This window comes from Tympanuchus pallidicinctus, unplaced genomic scaffold, assembly GCF_026119805.1.
Source record: "Tympanuchus pallidicinctus isolate F22 unplaced genomic scaffold, pur_lepc_1.0 scaffold7, whole genome shotgun sequence".
Classification (NCBI taxonomy): domain Eukaryota; kingdom Metazoa; phylum Chordata; class Aves; order Galliformes; family Phasianidae; genus Tympanuchus; species Tympanuchus pallidicinctus.
In genome coordinates, this window is record NW_026294791.1 from 3,974,677 (window position 1) to 3,997,404 (window position 22,728).

At 40.5% G+C, this 22,728-nt stretch overlaps 1 protein-coding gene across 8 annotated transcripts in view; it reads left to right on the top strand.

Moving 5' to 3' along the window:
* Positions 1-22,728, top strand: part of DAB1 (DAB adaptor protein 1) — a 127,069-nt gene that overhangs the window by 75,580 nt on the left and 28,761 nt on the right. For 4 of the 8 annotated variants that reach the window (XM_052666240.1, XM_052666244.1, XM_052666242.1 and 1 more), the window contains exons 4-9: positions 181-320; positions 2,107-2,205; positions 18,329-18,460; positions 19,210-19,329; positions 19,902-19,940; positions 21,225-21,290. In XM_052666240.1, coding sequence (XP_052522200.1) covers positions 181-320; positions 2,107-2,205; positions 18,329-18,460; positions 19,210-19,329; positions 19,902-19,940; positions 21,225-21,290 — 596 coding nt within the window. The remainder of the gene's footprint in view (positions 1-180; positions 321-2,106; positions 2,206-18,328; positions 18,461-19,209; positions 19,330-19,901; positions 19,941-21,224; positions 21,291-22,728) is intronic. The other 4 variants (XM_052666248.1, XM_052666246.1, XM_052666245.1 and 1 more) reach the window with 1 other exon arrangement.

The window sequence follows — 22,728 nt, forward strand, 5'->3', positions numbered from 1 at the left end:
CACTGTGAATTCGTGTGAGGCAATAAGGTCAAAAGGTTTTATTGAACTAGTACATTTCTTCTAATTTTATTCAAATGTTCACACGTTGAGGTGGGTGCTGGATCTGATTTACTACTTAACTGGGAGTTTTTATTCGTTTATTTGCCTGCAAATGTCACTGTTTCCCTTATGTCTTTTCAGGTCAGGATCGCAGCGAAGCCACTTTAATAAAGAGGTTTAAAGGTGACGGTGTCCGATACAAAGCAAAGTTGATTGGGATCGATGAGGTTTCAGCCGCACGGGGAGACAAGTTATGCCAGGACTCCATGATGAAGCTCAAGGTGCAGTGCATCCTTCAGTGTTTAATGTTTGGGAGGGATGGGGAGAGCATTTCAGCTTGAACTTTTGCTCATTCTCCATTCGTGACACCGAGTCACGCTCTGGTTAATTATGTATTGAAATCAGTCAATTTTACATGAACTCCTGGCTGGTACTGCTTATCCCAGTTTAATTTTAATACATTGTCTCAAAGTTCAGTAGTTATTCATGATTGACACCGCTGCAATTTGTCCACAAATTGCAAACAACACAGCTGCAAATTGAGTGGTTTTATTATGCAAAAGGAGAGGTGAAAGAATATAGGGAATAATAATACATGAGATTGTTGCGTATGACATTGTTAATGAACTCCAGCCTTCCCTTTAACCATTACCTTCTGCTGGGGTGGGCAGGAAGAGTGGAATAATGGTGTGGGCTGTAAAGTTCAGATATGGAACAGCGGGATTAAGGAGTTACAAAATATGAGGTTGGACCCTGAGAGGACAGGGAATGGGTTCCAGTCCTGTGGAGCAGGCAAGTGTAGGTGGTTGTTCGTGAATAAGCAGCAAAGGGCGGCACACATCTTATACTGCAACAATCTAAAAGAGAGATGTGGTCAATAATTTACAAATCAAGAATTAAGTGGTTCAAAAAGACGCACTACAGGCTTAACTATCTTTTCTATCAATTTCTATCTTTCTGATGGCTTACTGGATATTTCACAACATCCCATAGTTGCTAGTAGCAATCAGGGAGACTTAGCACTGTTCTGCTGGGCTAGCCTTTGTATTTCTTTCCTCCGTGGAATATTATTTCCACATCTCCAGAGATGCCAGAGACCCATTTGTGTAATGGTGAGGTGGTTCTGAGCAGTATTTTGAGATGATGGAAACAGGGAAGAGAGCATTAGAAGATCATGTTGGTATGTAAGGCAGCATAGCAAGTTGGGAGTATCAGAAACTTAGTGTGTAACAGCAGGAGTTCTAAGGTCAGGAATCATTTTTGGGATGTCTGTTGACAAGTCAGTTGTTCTCTTTTATATTCATGTCTATGCAAGGAAAACAATGACCTCTAGTAGGCTTGAAGACATTTTGGAACATTTTTATTTGCTGTTTAATTTGCTTAATGTTTCATCTTATACACTGTTACTGATTAAGGCAGCAGGGCTCCCGAATAGGTGGAAATGGGTTTTCTTTTATGGTTAGGCTGTGGAAGTGTCATGTAGGAATTGTGTATCAGCAAGTTCACTTTCAAAGGAAAAGCCAGAGATCATGAGCAAAACTAACCATGTATGCCAGGTTGTTGGGTTTTTTTTTTTACAGTAGAGGTGTAGTTTGCTGCTGCTTCTGTAAAAAACTCATTTTGCTTACTTCAGGTACGTGTGTCCCCATGAAGTGAGCTTAAGTCATGGGAATTTTTTCCCCACTGATTGTTCATTGTGGGTTTTGTTGTTGTTCCCTTAAAAAAAAGAAAAAAAAGCAAGAAAAAGAGAAAATGGAATGGCTTACAGCTGGAAGAAGTGCACTAGAAATGAACTTCAACATTCAAGAAAACAAATTCCACAGAGGATTAGCTAATTTAGGGATTGAAAGTGGGAGCACGCTTGCAGTGATCTCTGGGTAGCATAAAAGGGATGGGTGCCTTTAGAAAAGGGAGAAGACCAAAAGTAAAGGGGTACTGTTCCTGGAGAGCCCTCAAGTATTCTTGGAAAGGTGATGAATTGTCAACATATGCTTTGCTGTGGGCACCTGTCAGAAAACAAAACCAGGAGAATAATGAAACCAGCCCAAGTATTTTTTGTTTCAACAGGGAATTGTTGCTGCGGCCCGTTCGAAAGGAGAGCATAAACAAAAAATCTTCTTAACAGTCTCCTTTGGTGGAATCAAAATCTTCGACGAAAAGACAGGGGTAAGTAAAACAGCCATACAGTGGCACAAAATTGAATCTATTCATGGATATTCCTTTAAAAGTATTTCCTCGCTGGGCAGTAATATCTCACCAGTGTAGGCACACATAAAACTTCTGACAAGCTTGATAAAGGGTTATCATATATCAGAACAAGCCATTAGATGACTGAGTTGTAAAGTGTAGCATGGGGATGTGGTTTATTGTAAAGCTTTGTCCTGGCTACTTCTGCAGAGCAATTTACTTGAGTACATGAATGCTCCTTATGGGCATCAACACTCACAGCTTGGAGGCCAGAAAGTGGCAGGGAGTGATTTGTTTTCCTTTTGCCAGCTTCCAAAATTGCTTCTTGGAAATACCAGTGGTCTGTTTGCAGGCTGGTAATGTCACCCATAGGGGTTTCCTCATCCATCGTGGGCCCAGCCCACTGCTCCTCCAGGTGCTGCTTTAGGCTGCTCAGCAGCAGAGGGCAAATGACTTCTGAGAGTCTTTTCATAAAGGTTTAGGATTGAGGTTGGCTTGGAGTGGGCTACATGTAACATGGGAAGCTGAGGTGAGCTGTGGGCAAACCCAGGTGAGCGAAGCTTGTTTTCCCAATAGAGAAGACAAAGAGGAAGGGCAGCAGGAGCTGCACACACTTTGTTGGGGTTTGCAGGATAATTTGAGTAGGAGGAGACCTTTTCCCTCATCTATTTTATGTCCAACAGGCCATGTGAGTTACCATTGTGCCTTGACTAACAGTACACAAAAATCCAAGAGCCACTGCTGCTGCAGTCTACAGCTGTCCCATAGCTCAGATTACGGTTGTGTCAGTAACCCAGGCAAGAGATCTATTAAATCTATGATTCTATGATGTTTCTGTCAGCAGCAACATTGCTCTTTTGTAAGATATGCAGTAAACGTGAGAATTAGTGTATTTTAAACATAATTGTTAGGAAAAATACGTATATTGTATGGGATCCAAGGTCTACGGTGTATTTTACTTTGGGGATGCACTTTGAGGCTACCAAGCAGCCACTTTCCTGCAGCATTGTGTCAAGCAAGATGCAGACTACACTGTCTGGTGCAGTTTTTGCCACAGAATTAACATGTTTGGTTATTTTTAACTGCTTTGAAAGAAGAAAGCTAAGCAAAACATTATACTACTTAGACACAAAGGCACTACACACAAACTGTTTTAATCCTAATTAAGAAGATTTTTACAGCAGTTTAAGCTCTGCCTTGAATTTTAAAAGGCTCTTGATTTAATCTTTTGAAAGATTAACTATTTAACACGATGCCAGAAATAAAACCCTACTGATGATAGATGAAATTATCTTTGCCAGTTAATTTATATTATTAGAAAATCAATGTCATTGAGCTCACTGATACATAATACAAGCAGTTAGTAATGAAGAGCTCGTTTGGAATGTGCTGTGTACTGCATGTGTAAAGTAATCATATAAAAGCAGTGTTGAAGAGAACATTGCTGAGATTACAGCCTGTGCATAGAGGATAGGAAGTGTCAGAATTGGGGCTTGGCAGAGCAGTCATGGTTGAGTCCTCCAGCATGTAGACATTGCGATAGTATTTAACTGCATGATAGCCTGCCTTCTTTTTTCCTTTTGTCAGAGAACACCAGCTTCATTCAGCGCATGGAGCAAAGTTTTCACTCCACCAACAATGTATCCACTATTTTGTTTTCTTTTTCTTTTGTGTGCAGACTGGTGCCTCACCGCACCCTATGCAAAGGGCAATAAGGCAGCCTGTTACTTTCCTTTTAGTCTTCTCTTGGGAACATAAAAAAGAAGAAAGAGGCAGACCTGTCCTGTGGCACTTATCTCTGAGTGTTTCACAAACGTTGGATTTATTTTCATAAAAGTGGCACTGAGAAAAGGGATGCGTTTAGAAATAAAGCTGTCGTTCAGCCAGATTGCCTCTCCTGCAGCATTCCTGCTCGCTCGCATCTGCAGCTAGCGAGGTGGGGACATGACAAGTCTCCTTCGAAGATTTCATAACTCTGACACCCTGTACTCTAAATCTGACATAACTATATCATCCTCAGAGCAGCGCTGTCACTCACTCACTGAGCCATAGACGGAAAGCTTTAAATCCACCTTCCAGATGTCTGCCCCTGAGCTGCCGGAGTGATGTACGGGACTATTGGGTTGTCACTTTTGAAATAGGACTGTGACAAAGGGATGTGGGGTGCTTTCTCCAGCAGGTTTAATGTGACTCTTTGAAAGCGGGAGCGTCGTGCTTTTCATTTCCGTGCTTTTAAAGCTGGCTTGTGTGGTCTTCTTTGCCAGCTCCTCACAGTCACCATACCATCAGCTTCATCCCCAGACAAAATAAGTTCAGTGCAATTAGGCAGTGATAATCCCATTCTCAGTCTGGAGGTGAAAGGGAGAATCTCCAGCAGGTGAAACTGGGCGTGTATGTTTGCTCTTCTGGGAAGGAAAGGAAAGGGAACTGCAAAAAGGTCACAGTTTGTGCTCATAGATTTGATTGGCCACATAATAGTTTGTAAAGTTTGGAGTCTGATGTTGAGATCTGTGCAACAGGGAATAAAATGTGCCCTTAATATGTAACAGCCTGGGTAATCTTGCATTTGCTTTCTCCTTTCAATGCCCTCCAACCCCCTGCCAAGGCTTCCCCCCTTAGCTGTGCTTTTCTGCAATTTTGGGATTCCCAGAATGCTGTTTTGGTTCACAGTGCTCTTTTAAGGCTGCCTACCTCTCTAGGATGCCCTTTCCTAGCTTTTATCATTAGCTATTGGTGTCATGTCTTCCACAATGGCAGCCTGACGAGATATGAAAGAGAGAAAAATATTCTGAAAAAATATAGGCTTCTCTATGTTTGCTGTCTTGTGTGCTACTATTGGATTTTAATTTATCACAATGAAAAATCAATTTGTAGCTCAAAACTAGCAAATTTTTAAAAATTGGCAATGTCATAGCTGACTTCATACAAATGACTTAAGAGAATTGCTCCATAATTCATTACTGATGAAGGGCTGTAGTCGGGCTATTCCTGAAAATCATAAGCATGATTTTCTTCTCCTGCACTTTATAGGTCTAATAGGTTCCAGACCTAATATTCATCAAAAAGTATTGATTTTAATCATACCATTTTTCCAGCCGTCAGGAATTCTGCCCTTTGAGTAAATTTATCTGTGAAGGAGGTTAGGTTGAAAATGGAAAAATATTTGGGAAGATTTTATTTAAGAAGGCTACAAGGAGGATTTGCTGTGAGTTTGCACCACAGACACGAGGCACTGTAATACATCTCCAGCACTGCGAAAGCAACAAAATCCTTAACTCCACATAGCAGGATATGCAAATTTTTTAAAGGCCCATCATTGTTCATTAGCTATTTATGAGTATTATTTTGTTAATCACACACATCAGGCTATCTTGCTGTGATAGCTTAGTAATGCTTCATTAGACACGCATGACTAATACGGTCTCCGTAAAGAGGCTGTAATTGTCTCATTGTTTATTAATGTTACAATAAATCTTTGTTTACTGTAGGTTACTTTCCAAAATGCGTTCAAAAACAATACTTTAATTGTATAAAATAGTAAGGAAACCGTTTTCTCCTACATTCATGTAACGAGGTATGCTTTTACATTCATGCTCTACCTGCAAAATTCTGTTGATGTTAATGAAAGCCCAGACACTGTGAAAGAGAAATATGACAAAGGCAAAAATATACTGTTAAGCTTTAAGTCAGGAATTATTTCTGTTAAAGTAAAATTTGGTTTCAGGGATAGACAGATTACTTGAATACACTGCAGTATATATCTCTCTACAAACTGTTATTACTGGTGAAATACCCAGATTCTTCTGTCATCCAAAAAGTGTGGTAGACCTGTATCAGTACCTCATTTGTCTGAAACAGCATAAACTATGGATTGTGACCCAATCTATTAAGATGCCAACCACTTCACCCACTCCTCTTATTTTGTCACCCAAAGAGCGAGTTTCATTTTCATGATTTCTTAGGCACTTTGGAGAGGTTAGTTGTTCAGTGACACCAACCCATATCTTGATGAAAATACAGGGCTTGGCCACAGGCCTGTGTTGTAAAATTCCTTTGTTACGTGCTGCGAAGAAGTATTGCAGTGTGGTGCTCATGTTTTATGAATTTAATCCATAGCCATTTTCTTCAGGCTTTCAATATGAAGCTGAGAAAGGAAAATGGTGTGTGTATATCGTGTTGGCCATCTACTCTCACTCTTCCTGCTGGCCTCAGATAGTTCTCTTCTGGTGAGTTCATGTTACAGCTGTGACATGACCCAATCATGGGTTTAGATTTCTACATCTTGCCCATCTTGCTGACCTTTTAAGCTCTCTTGACCTTCTACTGCAGAGGCTTTTTCAGGTTGTTGCTGAGGCTTCTGTAAAGCATCTTCCAGGTTGATCAGAGGCTGTGACAGTTTTGTGTCTGATATCCCCAGTATTGGGTACTCTTCTCCATTTGATGAGAATGACAGTGTTAATTACGCTGATAGATTGCTAGCAGGACAGCTGAAGTTGGCTGAAAGAAAATTTTAGCAAGATGAAAATTCTCACTGTTGGCTGAAGATACCTCATTTAAAATGTACCAAAGGTACTTCTTGATTTTACTGGAAATCTGTTGGTTCTGGCGTCTTTGACCAGAAATCGAGGTATGATTATGGATCTCTAATTACTCCTTGAAGCACATGTGCTGGAGCAGATGAAATGTCAAACTGTCAAGTCTCTCTCACTGAGACTCTCACTCATCTCTGAATATTTAAAAATAGAAATAAAGGAAGGAACTCTTTTTATCTGCTTCGTACTCGCTCTGCAGTGAGCTGCAGAGATGGTAATGAGTAGTTCATCAGATTCTCGTGTTTGCTGGAGCATGGTGATGTGCAGAAAGTTGTGAAGGTCCCCTCCTGGAGCCCTCTCTGGATCCAGTACAGAACACGCCAGGATTAATTTCATTCCTTTCATTCCTTTAAAATTGGTCTTCCCAAAGTCCCTGTGGCCTCTTTGTGGCTGATGGCATTGGCGTCGTTTTTAAGTCTTTCCTCTCAGCCTCTATGTCTCTCATCTTTGGATTCTAATCCTGTGTTTCTAATTTCATTCTGTGTCCTGCAGTTTTCATCTGGTATTCCCTGCACTCTGTACTGATTCTCTTTTTTTTTTCCCTCCTACTATATTTTTTATCAATATTATTTACTTTGCAAATAGAAATGTGGTTATTGTGTCATGCCAAGTGATTCCAGTGCTGAATGTTGACCTGCCTCCAGTCCTCTCCTCCTACTTTTACCCATCAGTTCAAGCTTAGCAGGGCTGAAACAGGCATTTTAATCCTGATTCCCAAAGGCCTCCCACTGACCTCCTTTCTGAGTTCTGAGGAAAGCATCAGCACCATCTATTATTCAGCCTTTAAGCTTCGCAGCCTTTTTGACTCAACCTTGCTTTCGACTGCCACATCCAGGGTAACTCCAGATCTTTCAGATTCCTCATAACTGCTTGGAAATACAGCATTTATTGTCATGCTTTCAGTTAAAACACAGTTCTGCCTCTCTTCATCTTACGTCTCAATTGTTACCCTTTTCTCTGTCCTTGACAATTGACTTTTTGAAATCCATCATGGCTGCCAAGATTGCTGCCCAGCTTATTCTTTTGATCATGTCACGGTTCTCTTTGCATTCCTAGGCTGATCTGCCTGCTCTGTTTTATTACCCCATAGCCTGTCTGTGTTTGTTTCCAGGCTCTCAATGGCTCCCCTTTTTCCTCATCCCCTTCCAAGGAGCCACTCTACAGAGCTAGCTTTCATTGGTCATTTATTCAGTTCTCAAATAAACAACCCTCAGCCTCTTCCCATCCTATTCATCATACCTGGGGGAATTCTTTGTAGATATCCATGCTGTACTCCCTGATTTTATTTCAAATCTCTCCTTAAACCCCTTCTGTGCTAGAAACTCACTCAACTCCATGCTCCTGAGCCTGCTGTTATCCTGTTGACCAAAGTCAAATTTTTGGTGTATGCTTGGAAGTCTGGCTAGTGGAGGTCCTATCCAATTGCCTCACAGTTTCCTTTCTACGTGTAAATATGAATGTTAGATGTGGCATTTATTGTTTTTCATGTGATAAATAAAACTAATTAGGAAATAGCAAAGTAGGGAACTTAAAAAGCTGGCATATTATTCTTACAATGTATTTATAGTTATAGTCTTGTGATATTTTAAAAGGGAAACTATAATATATTTTATAAATAATGTTTGACAGTTAGCAAAACGTAAATGTCAGAAGAGCCTACTTCTACAATTACATCTCTTATTGACTATTGTAATTCATTTCTTATTGGCCTTCCCAGCCGTGCCCTAGACAGTTTAGAAAGTTTAGAGTGCTCCAAAGGGATTTTTAATAGCCGTGAACTCATGGAGATGTGTTCTCTACAAACACAGTTTGCCATGAAATCCTTATATATAAGACAGTTTCATCACAGTGAGATTAAGCACCCCAAAGACAAAACTGTGGTGTGACTTCGCACATGGATAAATCTCAGTGTTTTGAGGTTTGAACATTGCAATGCTCTAATCAACAGCTGAGATCAGCCTTCTTGTAGTGGGTGTCCATAGGAATTGCCTTGTAATGTTTTAACACTAACTGGTGTGAAGATAAAATGAAGCTGTTCTAGGCATTTAATCCAAACTGAAATAATTTGTAGCTGTGTTTTTCACTATGAAAAAGATAAACACTTGATTGCTTTCAAAAAGGCAAAAAATTAGATTTTATCACTTAGTGGAGGTCTCATTTGGCTATATGTTGGCCTCCTGTTGTTTAAGCCAAGTGGCCAGAAGTAGATTAAAGAAAGGAGAGACTTCTGTGTGCACTGTTATGGGGTAATGGGGAACCTCACTGTATGTATATTCCCAATAGTCAATTGGCCTGCATTGCTTATGGGGGTGGATATCTGTCTATTGTGGTAGCAGTTACTATCTAAACACTTCCAATATCATCTGTTTTTAATGTTTTATCATGCTTAAACAGAACTTGAGATGAATTTTACTAAAACTTTCGAGTCAACAAAAAACCTTTTGTTCTCAGGGATCCTATTTCATAGTAGGGCTCTATTGCATCCTTCCAGTGAAGTATTATTCCATAGGAAAAAACTCAAAAGTATGGAGATACATATATTATTGTTTTTTTGCATGTGATATCAATGACCTTCTTTAATTCAGATATAAAAGCCACAAGGTATCCTCACTGATAGAACCACATTCTTTTTTTCAAGCTGCAATTTTGGTAGAAAAGCAGCCAAAATGCATTTACTTGGGGAGGATTGCTTGCAAGTACTGGTATTTTTAAGCCAGGTTAATGCATTACACACCAGAAAAAAATTGCAGGCCCATTTTCAGTACACACAGAATTATAATGGCTGAATTCAAACTGCTCGATGGAGGATTTAGCAAGAGAAATGCTGACATGATAATAGGGCAGGCTGCTGGGATGCGCTGAAGCTTCCCTGGAGAGCAGTGGGGGATCTCCAGCAGGTGCCATAACAGAAAGTTCCATCTTCCTTTGAAACCCTGTGTTCCTTCCCCTCCGAGGTGGCTGGGAAGCATTACACCCCAGGTGTGCTGATGATTTTTCTTCCTATTCAGTGCATTTCATCTGGTAGGCTGCTCTGCAATTTTCTGTTTGTCCCGGTAATAGCAGTGCTACCAGTGATGCTCCTGAATTTCTGCACTAACTTGCAGTTTGTTTAACCTCTCCTATGGGCTGCTGTCAGATGCACGGGAGACAGATGGCCTTAGCTGTCAGCGTAATGGGAATAGGAAGCTGCAGGAAGGTTTACTTTTAAAGTTAGCTCGAGTTTTCAAGATGATAGTAATAGATCGCTATTGGCAATAAAATCAGTGGATAATGTTCTGCCCTCAGGATCACATTGTGTTTACAGGGAAGGCAGCAAGAGCTTTGTTCAGTCTGACAGTCGACGGGACAGGTAAATGCTTTCCTTCCTCTGAGTTATGTAGGATGCTGCTATTTGTCAGCAGTGACCAAACACACATACCTGGCTTTTGTTCCTTTTTACCCTTTATGGTTCCCATCCTAATTCTACATCCTTGTGCTCCCAGCAAAGCAAGCAGCTACATTCTTGTAGATTTTGAAGGCAATGTTGTTGAGCACCTTGAAATTTCAAGAAAATGAGAAGTGTTTGGAAGTATTTTGATGTGTGCAGCATGTGAGAATGTGACCTGTGCATGCACAAGGCTTAGTGCTGGGCAGGACAGAGAATGAAGGCATGAGGAGGTTTGGTTTGGGTTAGGAGACGGGAAGCAGGAGACATGTGCACAGAAGTTGTAAAGAAGAAGGCAGTAGAGAGGAAAGCAGGGGGAGTGGAGCCGTGCTCTGGGCCAAAGCTGAGTGCAGGCTGTTAAATCCAAGTTTGCTTTTGAAGATTTCAGTTGGGAGAAGGCTTCTTTGCAGGACAGCAAGCAGGGAAGAAACAGCTCTGGGCATGGAGATGTGCAAGTGGGAGCCTGAGACTCACTTTTGGATGGTGCCAGGGCAGAACTAATGCTCTACTGCTTGAATTGAAACTTGGAATTCTGGTAACACAATGGGCTCAGCACTGCTCAGTGTGGCTCCAGAAATTCCTGCTTCTGCATATTGCAGGAAAAATAACCCCAAATCAAGCCAAAAGTTACTTGAAAGTTCTTTGTTCTTTTTTACAGTCTCTTTGAGGTTTGCCTTTTAGATTTTATTTCATTTTTATCTTCAGGGCTCCAGTAATACACACATTCGTGTTGTGGATGTTTTATATCCTTGGTTAAGTGCCTGTTGTGGGACCTGAACAAAATGAAGGATTGGCACATTTATGGGATTGTATGAAGTTGGTTTATTCCTGCAGTTGTAACTCTTGGAAAAAGGTGTCCTCTGTTTTGCTGTAAGAAGACTGAATATAAAACAGCATGAAGTGTCTGAATGATTCTTATGAGCAGGGTAGGTGAGTAATGGTACTGTTTCTGAGTTCCAAAGATTATAGCACTAGAACCAAACATGTTGGCCACCAGAAGTTTAAGTCACAGGAAATGAAGAGTGGAGCCAAGTTAACTTTGTCTAGTTCTGAACTGAGCCATTTGAAACCAATCCGTGCTAAATGCAGGTGGGATTTCTTGTTTGTATGCTTTGGTTTATTTCTGATTATGAAATTGCTTTAATATTTGAAAGACACAAAACGTTGTGCCTTGTGATCTTCTCAGCTTTTATTGCTTTCATTTCTCTTGGTTCAGGAACGTGACATTATACGTAATTCATGAGTTCATAGAGTTGTTTCCTGTTCTCCTGCATACACATGCTTTCTGTCATCCTTCTTTAAATCTCACTAAATTGGTATGAGTATCTGATGGGCAGATAGATAAGTATAAAGTAAATTCCTCTTGTCTTTTTTTCCTGTTCCAGAGAAGTTTGTGGCATTTCTTAGGGTTGAAGAAAGTTGCTGCTTGGTGGCTTTCCAAAACAACTTGAATTTTAGTACTGCCAGTATTGGTGGGATTTTTGTGATCGTTGTAAGTTCTCTATTATAGAGTTTGTGTGACAAATCTTGAACATCTGAGGTTGGTTTTCAGCAATGAGCTTTTCAAATCATGGCCTCATGACACACTCTCAAGAAGAGAGGGACTCATAATGCTCACTAAATCTGAATCACTTTAGACCTGAGGCAGCTAAAGCCAAAAAGTATCTCCAAAGCTACTAGAAGTTGTATGAAAAAATGTCTTGTGCTGTTCATATAAATCAAAAGCATTTCAGGAGGTGAAGGATGTTGGTGTGAAGGAACAGAAGAACTTGGTAAAAGTAGAGGTCTCTCAGAAGGGATTCACAGGCTGTAAAGATGAATGCAACAAAAATACTGGGAGTATTCAGTAGTATTGGAGCAAACTGACTGTCTTATTACTGAATATTGTTCTCCCTCAAATTCAAGATTTTATCAGTAACAACCTTGTGAACTTCAGAGCGTTGCAGGAAAGGACGCAAGGCATGGTCAGAGGTGCTGTGCTTAGGCTGTGTGCCAGCTTTGGCTTGGAAATCAGAGGCAAAGTTGGTGTATTTATGGCTATTTTGATTGACTGTTTTCCATAAGGCAATGAGGAGGTTGCTAACAGAGAATGCAATTAGACAGATGTGTTACAGCCTTGGAAACACAGCAGCAGCTATGGGACCAGCTGCCATCCAAAGAATTAAATAATATTGCTATAAACAAGCATTGTTATTTGGACACCACACTGAAATAGTGAAATGGGAAGGTAAAGCAGTGTGCTACAGTCTGTAGATTGTGTCAAGCAGTTAAGGTGTAGGTGCATACTGCATTACTGAGCTGACTAGCTCAAAGGAGATGTTGACTTTGGTATCCGGGATTGGGTTTGCTGTTTCTTGGTATCCCTGTGCAAATCCTTCTTTGTTGTGGAAAATGATACAAGACTCATGGGATGTCCAACAGCACAGGTGTAGTGTAGCACAGTTTTTCAAAAGCTCTACAGAAATGTTTCCTTGCCCTTTAGGATTTTCTTCATCCTAAAACAATATTTGCAAGTGCATGCTTTAGATGTAGCTGGGGATTAAGAGTAATTGGACAAGGGCTTTAGATTTAGCTACCTAGTTGTATTCCTGATACACTAAGAAATTGAAAAGCTTTTGATGTGAAGATATACATTTGGCCACGTATGCATTCCAGTTTTTTGTTCCTTTCCCAAGTTCATACATCTAATAAATGAATCTTCTGCATGAGCAACTTAGCATTTGCTTTTGAAGACAATGAACAATAACTAAATTCATATCTGGTCTTTGTCAGACATTACTACAAATTATGAGGGCCAGACAGGAGTTTATTACCTTTGTGGTGTTCTCTTTCACAAATTAGGCTCTTGGAATATCCAGCTCGCTCAATATTGTAGATCCATTCATCACAATTAGATTGCTGCGCTGGCAAAGTTAACTCCTGCTAACTTAATTGACTAACTAGTGTATGCTGTGGATGTGGAGTGAGGACAACTCCAGGCAGTTTCTGAGCATTCTGGCATGTGCGTGTTGCAAAAGGCACAAACAAAGGCACCCACATTTGCTCTCTCTAAGAATTTTCTGCTCCTATTCCCCAGCTTCCTTACAGGCAATTGCAGGGTACTCTTTGTTAGGCAAAGGAAATGTTAAGCATTAGTTCAGATTTCACAGAAGACCAAAACACCCGTTTATGGTCACCCTCCTGTGGCTGACCAACCAGGCTGTTGCCTCGGGTACCTTCACCAAGTTCTTGCTCTTGTATGGGCTGAACTGCAGTGGACAGACTGAGCTCTGCCCAGCACTTCACTTGAAGACTTGCTCATCTTTAGACATACAGTTGTGCTCACTGACTTTTGTCCTTCCTGATTCAGCTGCACAGCGCTGTGTGAGTTTGAGCAAGGCACATAATCTGTTTTTGCTGCAGTCTCCTTGACTGCAGGAAGATAATGGCTCTTAAGAATTTTTATTATTATTATTAAGAGGAAATTAAACCTACACACCTTTACACAGGCCAGGCTTTGAACTGCATATAATCTGAATGTGTGCTTGTCATGCCATGTGTTTTTATTGCAAAGCTTGTGCTCTGAAATGCCTGTTAAGGGTTGGCCCTTGGAAGAGCCTTTCTTTAGGTTATTGTCTGCAAAATCAATCTGTGCAGAAGAAGCACAGGGATTAGACAGACTTATTTCTATTTATTGCCACATGAGGAATCCGTTCAGACTCAGAGAACACACCAAAGCTTATATTTTCCATTCTAGCTCCTGTTCTCGTATTTTGAGGCAGAAAGTCCCTAACTTATTGTTCAGCCCAAGCTCCATGAGTGGCTTTGTGTAAAGGATTTAAGGCTGGACCATTCCTGTTTGTCTGTGTAGCACTTTGCATGTGTTCAGTATTTCAGCAGAAGAGTTGAGTCATGTTCACACTCAAATTCCAGCCTCCAAAAGTTTCTGCAGCGTGTGCTGCGATACCCCTTTAGATTGTTGTTCTTGTCCAAATATTATTCTGGGATTCATCTTTGGAAAACGGGCCAAAATGATACAGAAGGATAACAGCCTTGAAAAACATCTGCCTAGTGGAGGTAGAAGAGACCACAGCAGCAGCACTGTGATTTACAGCAGCCTCCTGCCTACTGGGAAATGAGCATTAATGACAAATTCACAAGGGAGAAGCTAGACCCTAACTGCTTGGGTTTGGCTACCAAGGGCAACAACCTGCAAGTTCTGCCTCTGTGTTGTTGCTTTGGCAACTCTCACAACACCAGTGAAATGTACTGCATGTCGATACAAATCCAACTTTTCTGGGAGCAGTGAGATGAAATTCATCTCAGAAGTGCTTGCATGTTTTACAATTCATTGTTTTCACTTAACGTGTTGCAGTATATTGTGGTAAATGTGCTATTACACTTTTAGCTTGCTAAGCTTCTTGTTAAGGCATCACTGTAATTTTCCTTGTTAGATTCAGGTTTTAGTGTTTGTTCAGTTGTCTTCCTAAAGGTATAGGATGTGTTTTCTTAAAACACGTCTGAGCAAACATTTTGTGAATTGGAGTCTGGGCGAGGTAGACAGCAGCATAACCAAAACTAAGGTCTGTGAAGTTATTTTATTATGAATTTTGCAGTTTGGTGGGTAACTGGTGTTTGGGGAGCTTGATGTGACACTCAAAATATACTGCTGTTTATTCAGATGGCTGAGAAGTGGGTAGATGGGAATGGAATCATAGAATCACAGAATGCCTTGGGTTGGAATAGACCTTAAAGACCATCCAGCTCCTGGGCTGTTTGCCTCCCACAGATCAGCCTGCCCAGGGCTCCATCCAACCTGGCCTTAAGCCCCTCCAGGGGTGGAGTATCCACAGCTTCTTTGAGCAAACACAGAGGATGCTTCACCATGGCTGTCCACATCCTTGCATTGGTAGTCTGGAAATCCTAAGGCTCCTCATTTAGTATTTCAAGGTTGAGGCTTTACAGCTCAGATCCCTGTGAAACTTGTCCTTCTGGACACACCATTACGTGCTGCATGCTTCCTGCATTCAGTGGGGCAATGTGTGCAGGAGGCTTTGCAGCTCACAGGGCATTTTTTGTTGTGGCTCTTAACAGTGTGCCCCAGGCTTCACTAAATAGACAACCTCATTAAAAGAGGAATAGCGATAGTCAAGCAGTGACTTTCTCATGCCATCTAACTCACATATTTGACATGATTGCTGGGCCCTCCAAGTACTTAATTGATTGACTTAATTGATTTAGTGGCACTGGAGGCTATGGCATGGAAATAAAGGGACAAGATGAGGATAAGGGGTGAAAAAATTTATGATAGGTGCCAAGCAGCCTGAGGGAAATTAGAAATGCTACAGATCTCAGAAGTAGCTAAATCAATTCCATGTGATGTTCAGGGAGGGGTGGGGGGCAGAGGACAAGAAGCAGGAAATGGAGTGGCAAAGGGGAGAGAAAATACTCTTGGGCTGCAGGGACCGGGTCAAGCACGAGGGGCTGATGCATTAAGGATGGTGCCTGTGGTGGCTGCCCATATTGCTGCCTAGGAAGTATTTCAGACTTCCTTCTTTAACAGCAAGAAATGGCATCTGAACCTATGAATAGAATGTAATACAGACATCAGGTTTAGCCTGAAAAGAGCAACTGTTGCAGCACATGACTTAGTTAGCTAATGCAAGGCTTTGTCAGTGCTTGCATTTGAAGATCATAAATGTTTTCAATAGTGACTAAAGTCACACGAGACCTAAAATAATTTGGAAGCTGTGTACAGTGAATTTATTTAACAACTGAAGCTTAATTGTTAAATTACCTTCTAATCTGCGCAATATTTAATTGACTGTATTGAACCGCGGTACAAATTAAGTCTTCTCTGTAATGTGTTCTGCCATACTGCAGCCCTCCACCAATCCCACACCTCACTGAAGGCGTGCTAAATGGCTCATAGCAGCACTCAGCAAAGGTGCCATAAAAACATCAAATAGTTTGTGATGGACTCCACCAGCTTGTGCATTTGGGGGTGTCATAAACATCCCTGAGCTATGAAATGCTCCTTTATAAGCTCTTGACCCACTAGAGACAGGATTAAGTGGTAAAACCCTAAAGACAAAAGAGCCAGAGGAGCTGGGGTGGGAGGGGCTTTACAAAAATGATGCAGTCCTGACCTGGTGTTTTGCAGTGGTGAGTTTGTACCAACTGCAACAGGTGTCATTCCTGCTTAATGACGAGTAAAGAGTCAGACACTCATAAAATAATATTTGGAAGAAAGTGCTGGAAAATGTAAAAAGGACACAGTCCATGAATCAAGCTCTGAAAGCACAGATTCAAAGGAGTACTTGTACCTTCACTGTGGTACAGGTGTGTATGCAACGTTACGTTTTATGTCTATGTTCCAAGCCAGTATCCCTCAAACAAATAGAAAACTCTGCCTGCTCCGTACAGTGAAGCAGGATGATGTTGCAGTCACCTTTACTTAATTTGTGCAGTATATGAGGTATCGTAACCATTACAACCGTAACCATTTTCCAATAGTTAATGAGGGTTCCCGAATAAATCGGAGCGTCTCCATCTGCTGCCTTACATTGTGGGCAATCTTTTGCCATGGTAGAATGGTCTTCAAATTTAATTCCATGAGGAAGGAATCTGATCACAGTTTAATTTCAGTGCAAAATGCTGTCTCACAATCAATAAAGCAATGTCAAAGAACATAGATTTAGTAGGAGCCGGAGATAACGTTCCCATGTCATATGCAGAGTAGAGAGATGGGAACATTTCATTTCATTGTAAGAGATAGAATGCAAGCATGCTTTCAGAGGAATCTAGTAAATCAATACCAGCATGTTATCTAAGAAAGATCATTAATTTTGAACACTTAACACATTGTGAAAGTCTGGAGCACACCTTTAACTTAGCCCTGTTCAGCCCAAAGTCAGCGTCAAGCTTCCATTTCCCTAAGAACAAGCAGTCTCGATCTCAGGAAGTTAGGAGCCATTTAATGAGGAATGAAAGTGACATACGTCCAGTCTGCTGTTTTATATATAGTCAGCTTCCTCTTAGGTTCTGCCTTCCCATTGAAATTCCCGTGCCTGTTCTGCGGGAGCCACGTTACCTGTCACTGCCTCACAGGCACATGGCCCTTTCTCCTCCATACGCACACATCCTCTCTGGTTTTGAATTTTAAAGTGTTCTTTAAACTCTAAAAATAACCGGTTGTTTAGAGATTGCCTGGATACCACGCTGCTTCTCAAAATGTGCTTTTCTCCAAACCAGCAGGAATCTGGACCTCAAAAGAATTCTCTGCGGCTTTGCCTGCTCTCAGAAATATCCCTGGATTAGTGGGGAGCAGGGCTCCCCACTCAGAGGGTGGGAATTCAAACTAATAGGTTGGGTTAGAGAAACTTTTCAAGGACGTTATTCTGAGTAGAACTGCTTCAACGTTACTTTGGTAATGAAATGGTAATTATATCAGAGTGAGAAGGATGCTAGTACTTGGTGTTGCTGTCTGGCCAAAACACGCTTCGTAGGATTATAGAATCGTGAAGGCTGGAAAAGTGCACTAGGATCATCTGGTCCAGCCATCGATCCATCACCACCAAGCTTACTGTGCTTTTTTTGGAGTTCTTTTACTGCTTTAAGTGAAACCTCACCTGCTGCTTAGTGCTGTAGAGATAAAGTGACCCTGCTGTCGATTTGCAGAGATTGGATCTCTCATCCCTCATCCTGCAGTCTGTCCTCAGAGTTGCTCTGTGGGAAGCTACAAGTAGCTGCTGTGCTCTCTTCCTATTCCTACCAACAGGGATTCTGTACCTACAATGCTGTTTACCTTCTAATTGGGTAGTGATATGTGTTAATTGAATTGTATCTCACCTGAAGATACAAAGAAAAATATTCAGTTGACGCTTTTTTGTCAAATTATTAAAAATAAGTCACGTTTGGCCAGATTTTGAAAAGGGAATAGGCAGAAATAGTTCAGGTGTTAATTGATTTTGACACCAGGGAATGCTTGTTTTTAATTCCATAGGTGCATTGAGATCCAGGTGAAGCACCGATGGAAGGAAACGATACAGATTTAATGGAACATTTTGATGGGTATTTCTTGCTGTGTTTTCTTCTTTTTTAATAGCTACTACAGCACCACCACGCAGTTCATGAGATATCGTACATCGCAAAGGATATCACAGACCACCGAGCGTTTGGATATGTGTGTGGAAAGGAGGGAAATCATCGATTTGTGGCAATAAAAACAGCCCAGGCAGTAAGTATCAGATAATTGCCATTTCCTTCATCGTACTTCGTAGAATCATATCACAGAATCATAGAATGGCTTGGGTTGAAAAGGAGCACAATGGTTATCTTGTTTCAACCCCCTGCTATGTGCAGGTCACCAACCAGCAGCCCAGGCTGCCCAGAGCCTGGCTTTGAATGCCTCCAGGGATGGGGTACCCACAACCTCCTTGGGCAACCTGTTCCACTGCTTCACCACCCTCTGGGTGAAAAACTTCCTCCTAATATCTAACCTAAACCTCCCCTGTTTAGGTTTAAAACCATTCCCTCTTGTCCTATCACTATCCACCCTCAAAAACAGCCATTCCCCCTCCTGTTTATACGCTCCCTTCAAGTACTGGAAGACCACAGTGAGGTCTCCCCAGAGCCTTCTCTTCTCCAAGCTAAACAAGCCCAGTTCCCTCAACTTTTCTTCATAGGAGCAGTGCTCCAGCCTTCTGGTCCTCCTCTGGACCTGTTCCGAGAGCTCAGTTGAAAGGCCATGTTCATAACCAGCTCTTTAAGAAGCCCATCTTGTATTCTTTCTGTGTTTGGAGTTTGTTTAGATGTTCTTAAATGGCCAATTAATGAAACCTTTTTTGGGAAAAAAGAAGAAAAGCAATATATTTCACTATTGACAATTATTCTTGATGGGTTTTTTTGTACTTTTTTTTTCCCAGTGATTAATTACAATTTTCCTTTCCTCTGTAGAAACCTTTCACACTGTTTCTATTTCTGTAGGCTGAACCTGTGATTCTGGACTTGCGAGATCTGTTTCAGCTCATCTATGAACTGAAACAAAGGGAAGAAATGGAAAAAAAGGCGCAAAAAGACAAGCAGTGTGAACAGGCGGTATACCAGGTACATGCATAAGCTTAGACTACCACCCAAAAAAAATGCAGTTTGAAGTATCCCCAAGAATTGCTCCAGAGAGGCATGGGGTACCCTCAGCATTTGTTGACAGTGGTAGGTTTGAATGAAAAATGTGAATCTAAGAGATATGGTGAGTTGAGGGGTAGGATTAAACAGCGATGAAAGAGGTCACCTGGGGTAAGATGAACATGCTTGGCAACTTGAAGTGTCCTGCTCATTTCCAAGACAGAGTTTCTTCTAGTTGAAAACTTTAATGAGGGCCACTGTGTTGCAAGTAGTGCTTTTAATATATTGTGCTTTAGAGATGATTCATTGAACTTCTGAATGTGTGCACTTGAGTCAAATCAAATAAGGTGCAGGTTGCTAAACTCTCATGAAACAAGAATGGTGTTACTTTATACAATAACTTGACTTTATGTGCATACTGAAGAAAGAGAGCTATATACTTACCTGCACATTTTGCTTAGTTCTTTGCTGTCCTTTGGTTTCTGAATACAGTTCTTTTATCTCTGCCGTTTATGTTCTTTGCTTTTACTGCCTGTCCTCTTACTTTGCTGTAGACAATTTTGGAAGAAGATGTAGAAGACCCTGTATACCAGGTAATTTCTGAAGCTGCACGACCTGGGAGTTTCAGAAATGACTAGATATGTGTTATCTTCAAACACAGCCAAAGCCTTTCACAAAATGTTTTGAAATGTATTGAGATAGATCTCATGAGAGACTACGTTTTACAGAAAGTAGCACGTTTAGGGATTAAGATGTAATAGCACAGCATTTCTGCATAGAAATACTAGATTGAATCTTTCCTAAAATGTACTTTTTGAGTCCAGATTTGAAGTTTCCAACTGAGATTTGTCATTATTTCCTTATTTTTTTTAACATGCAATCTAACAGAAAAGAGAGTTCCTTCGAAAATAAGGAAGATGACACTTTGTTTTTATAGCAATAAATTGGCATCTTGTTGTTGGCTTCTATGCAGCCAGAATTTCATTCAGAGAGTGAATATTTGTTAAAAAGAAACACAGAGGAATTAATGTTATAATGCTCTCCCTTGTTGGCATTTTGGGTTACGATTTAGTAATAAATCTGTAGTTCAAGTCTTGTTTCATCCAAGCAAAATGCCTGGGAGTAAAGATAATTATCAGAAATATGTCAATATATTCATGTCCAATATCCTGCTGAGTGTGAAGAAGAAAAAAGATGTAATTTCATTCTCGTGTTTTTGTGCTGAGATTTGTGTTTTGTGGAGATTTTGTGTTCTTCCACTTAAAAATACCAGTTGGAGGCACACTGAAAGAAACCAATTCAAGCATTAGTGACTACTGAGCACTGTCTAAGGTGTTTCAAGGAAGATGAGAGAGATTAGGATGCCCTAAATTACCGCTCAGCTTTTATAATGTCAGGAGTTTTACTTTATGTGTTCCTCACAATAAAACAAGAACCTGAAGATGAAAAGTGTTGTGACAGCCTTTCACCATGTGGTATGTTGCACGAGCTCCAGCCTATTCTCCCAGTTTGGATTTAGCTTTTTTATTCATAGATAATAAATACGTATGGAAATAATTGCCATTATGTAAAAGAGGCAAAATTCACGTTGACTTCAGAAAATTAATATTGGACCACAGGCGGTATCCCTAGTGAGAAAGAATTAGGAAGCTGCTCTAATGATCATTAGAGGAGATTTAGGTCTATTCTCTGCTGGTTTATGAAATATGAAACAACCTTACTCTGTGCTTCCCAACAAACCAGTTGTCTGGTTCCATTCAGCCTTTACTTTGAACTTGTTTCTTTAATGCCTGCCTGTGTTTTTATGTGGAATTCCAAATTGCCTTTTTCCCTCTGTTTCATCTTTGACTTTTCCTCTCTGGCTGCTGGTGTAATAGTACATTGTGTTTGAGGCTGGACATGAGCCAATCCGTGAGCCTGAAACAGAAGAAAACATTTATCAGGTATAAAATCACTGCTTCTGTGTTTTCATTGCAACAATTGCGAGCATGTAGTACAGCACATTTCATATATAATTCACTTTTATTAGTTTTCATTCATCGCAAAAAATGTCTGACATTTCATTCTTATGACCTTACATGAATAATCTGCCAGTCTCCGTGTATTTATTTGTTTGTCTGCTCAGCTTCTGCAGGTTTTATTAACTTGATCTGTAAGTTTTGCCAAATTATGAAGGGTCTTAAACCTTGAGCACACCATATAAAGTGATTATTGGTAGGTTCTCTTTTCTTCTTTTAATTCTTAGAAACTTTTTACAGCTGGTCTAAGACACTGATAGTGAAATTGGAGACCATCTAAGCAATTCTTAGGCATTTTATTGCTACTTTTCTTCATTTTTGGCTAAGAAAGAATAACAACTGAGCAAAACATAAGAGTTATCAATGGATATCCCCCATATTAGGGAAAATATTTTCATTGGGTATATATTATGTTAGAGCTGAAGCTCGTGTTCTTCACAGAAGAATTGCATTGAAAGCAATATAAAATAATCTTTAGTCGTTCAATTTCTCTGCAAGGGATCAGTGCAGGTTTTATTAAAATATAAGGTAATTCATTCTGTATCACATACTAGGAACAAATCTGGAGATAGACAGAAATCTCTCTATGCTCTAAGAAAACCGTGATTTGAGGAAATCTTATGGTATGGAGGGGAAGGAGATCCAAGAAGCGATTAAACATTTCATCTGGCTGTTCCTCCTATTAGCAGTGGTTGATAGCTGCTGATCTGCTAATAGGAGAAGCTTTTTTGAGGTAGACAGGAGCAGGGAAAGAACAAAAATGAGGAAAAGTGTTTTTTAAGTAATGAGAAGAGGTAGGAAGGTAACAGAATAAAATGAGCAGGTAGAGTAGCTGTAAAACAGAATAGAAAGAAGCTAAATTGGGAAAGGGAAATGCAAATGAAAAATTAGAAATCACCAATCTTGTAGACACCATTACAGGGTCATTAAGGTGAAGTTTGCATAACCTGTTTCTGTAGATTTCGTGGCATCCCTGCCATGCAAAATAATGTATGCATTACATCCATAGAGCAAAGCATTCAGAGCTCTCAAGGTGAGAGCATGCCTAAGGTTGAATATTTTCTACCACATAATAGAAAAGCTGACTATTTTCAGAAAAACAGTCTTTTATAAAATGACTATTTCAGTTTTGTGCTAGAAAGGAAGGTCCAATGATAACAACATTCAGACATAACAACATTTTGATAGTTCTTCATCGGAGCACAAACAAAGCTTGTAGGGAGGTTGTGAAGAAGTATCAGTGAAAGCAAGCACAAATGAGGTTGTCAGTCCAAGGATTTGCAGATCTGAAGCTGATGGTGGATATGGAAGAAGTAGGATGTATATCTTGAGGAGCTGGCTAGAGAACAGGAACTCACCTAGA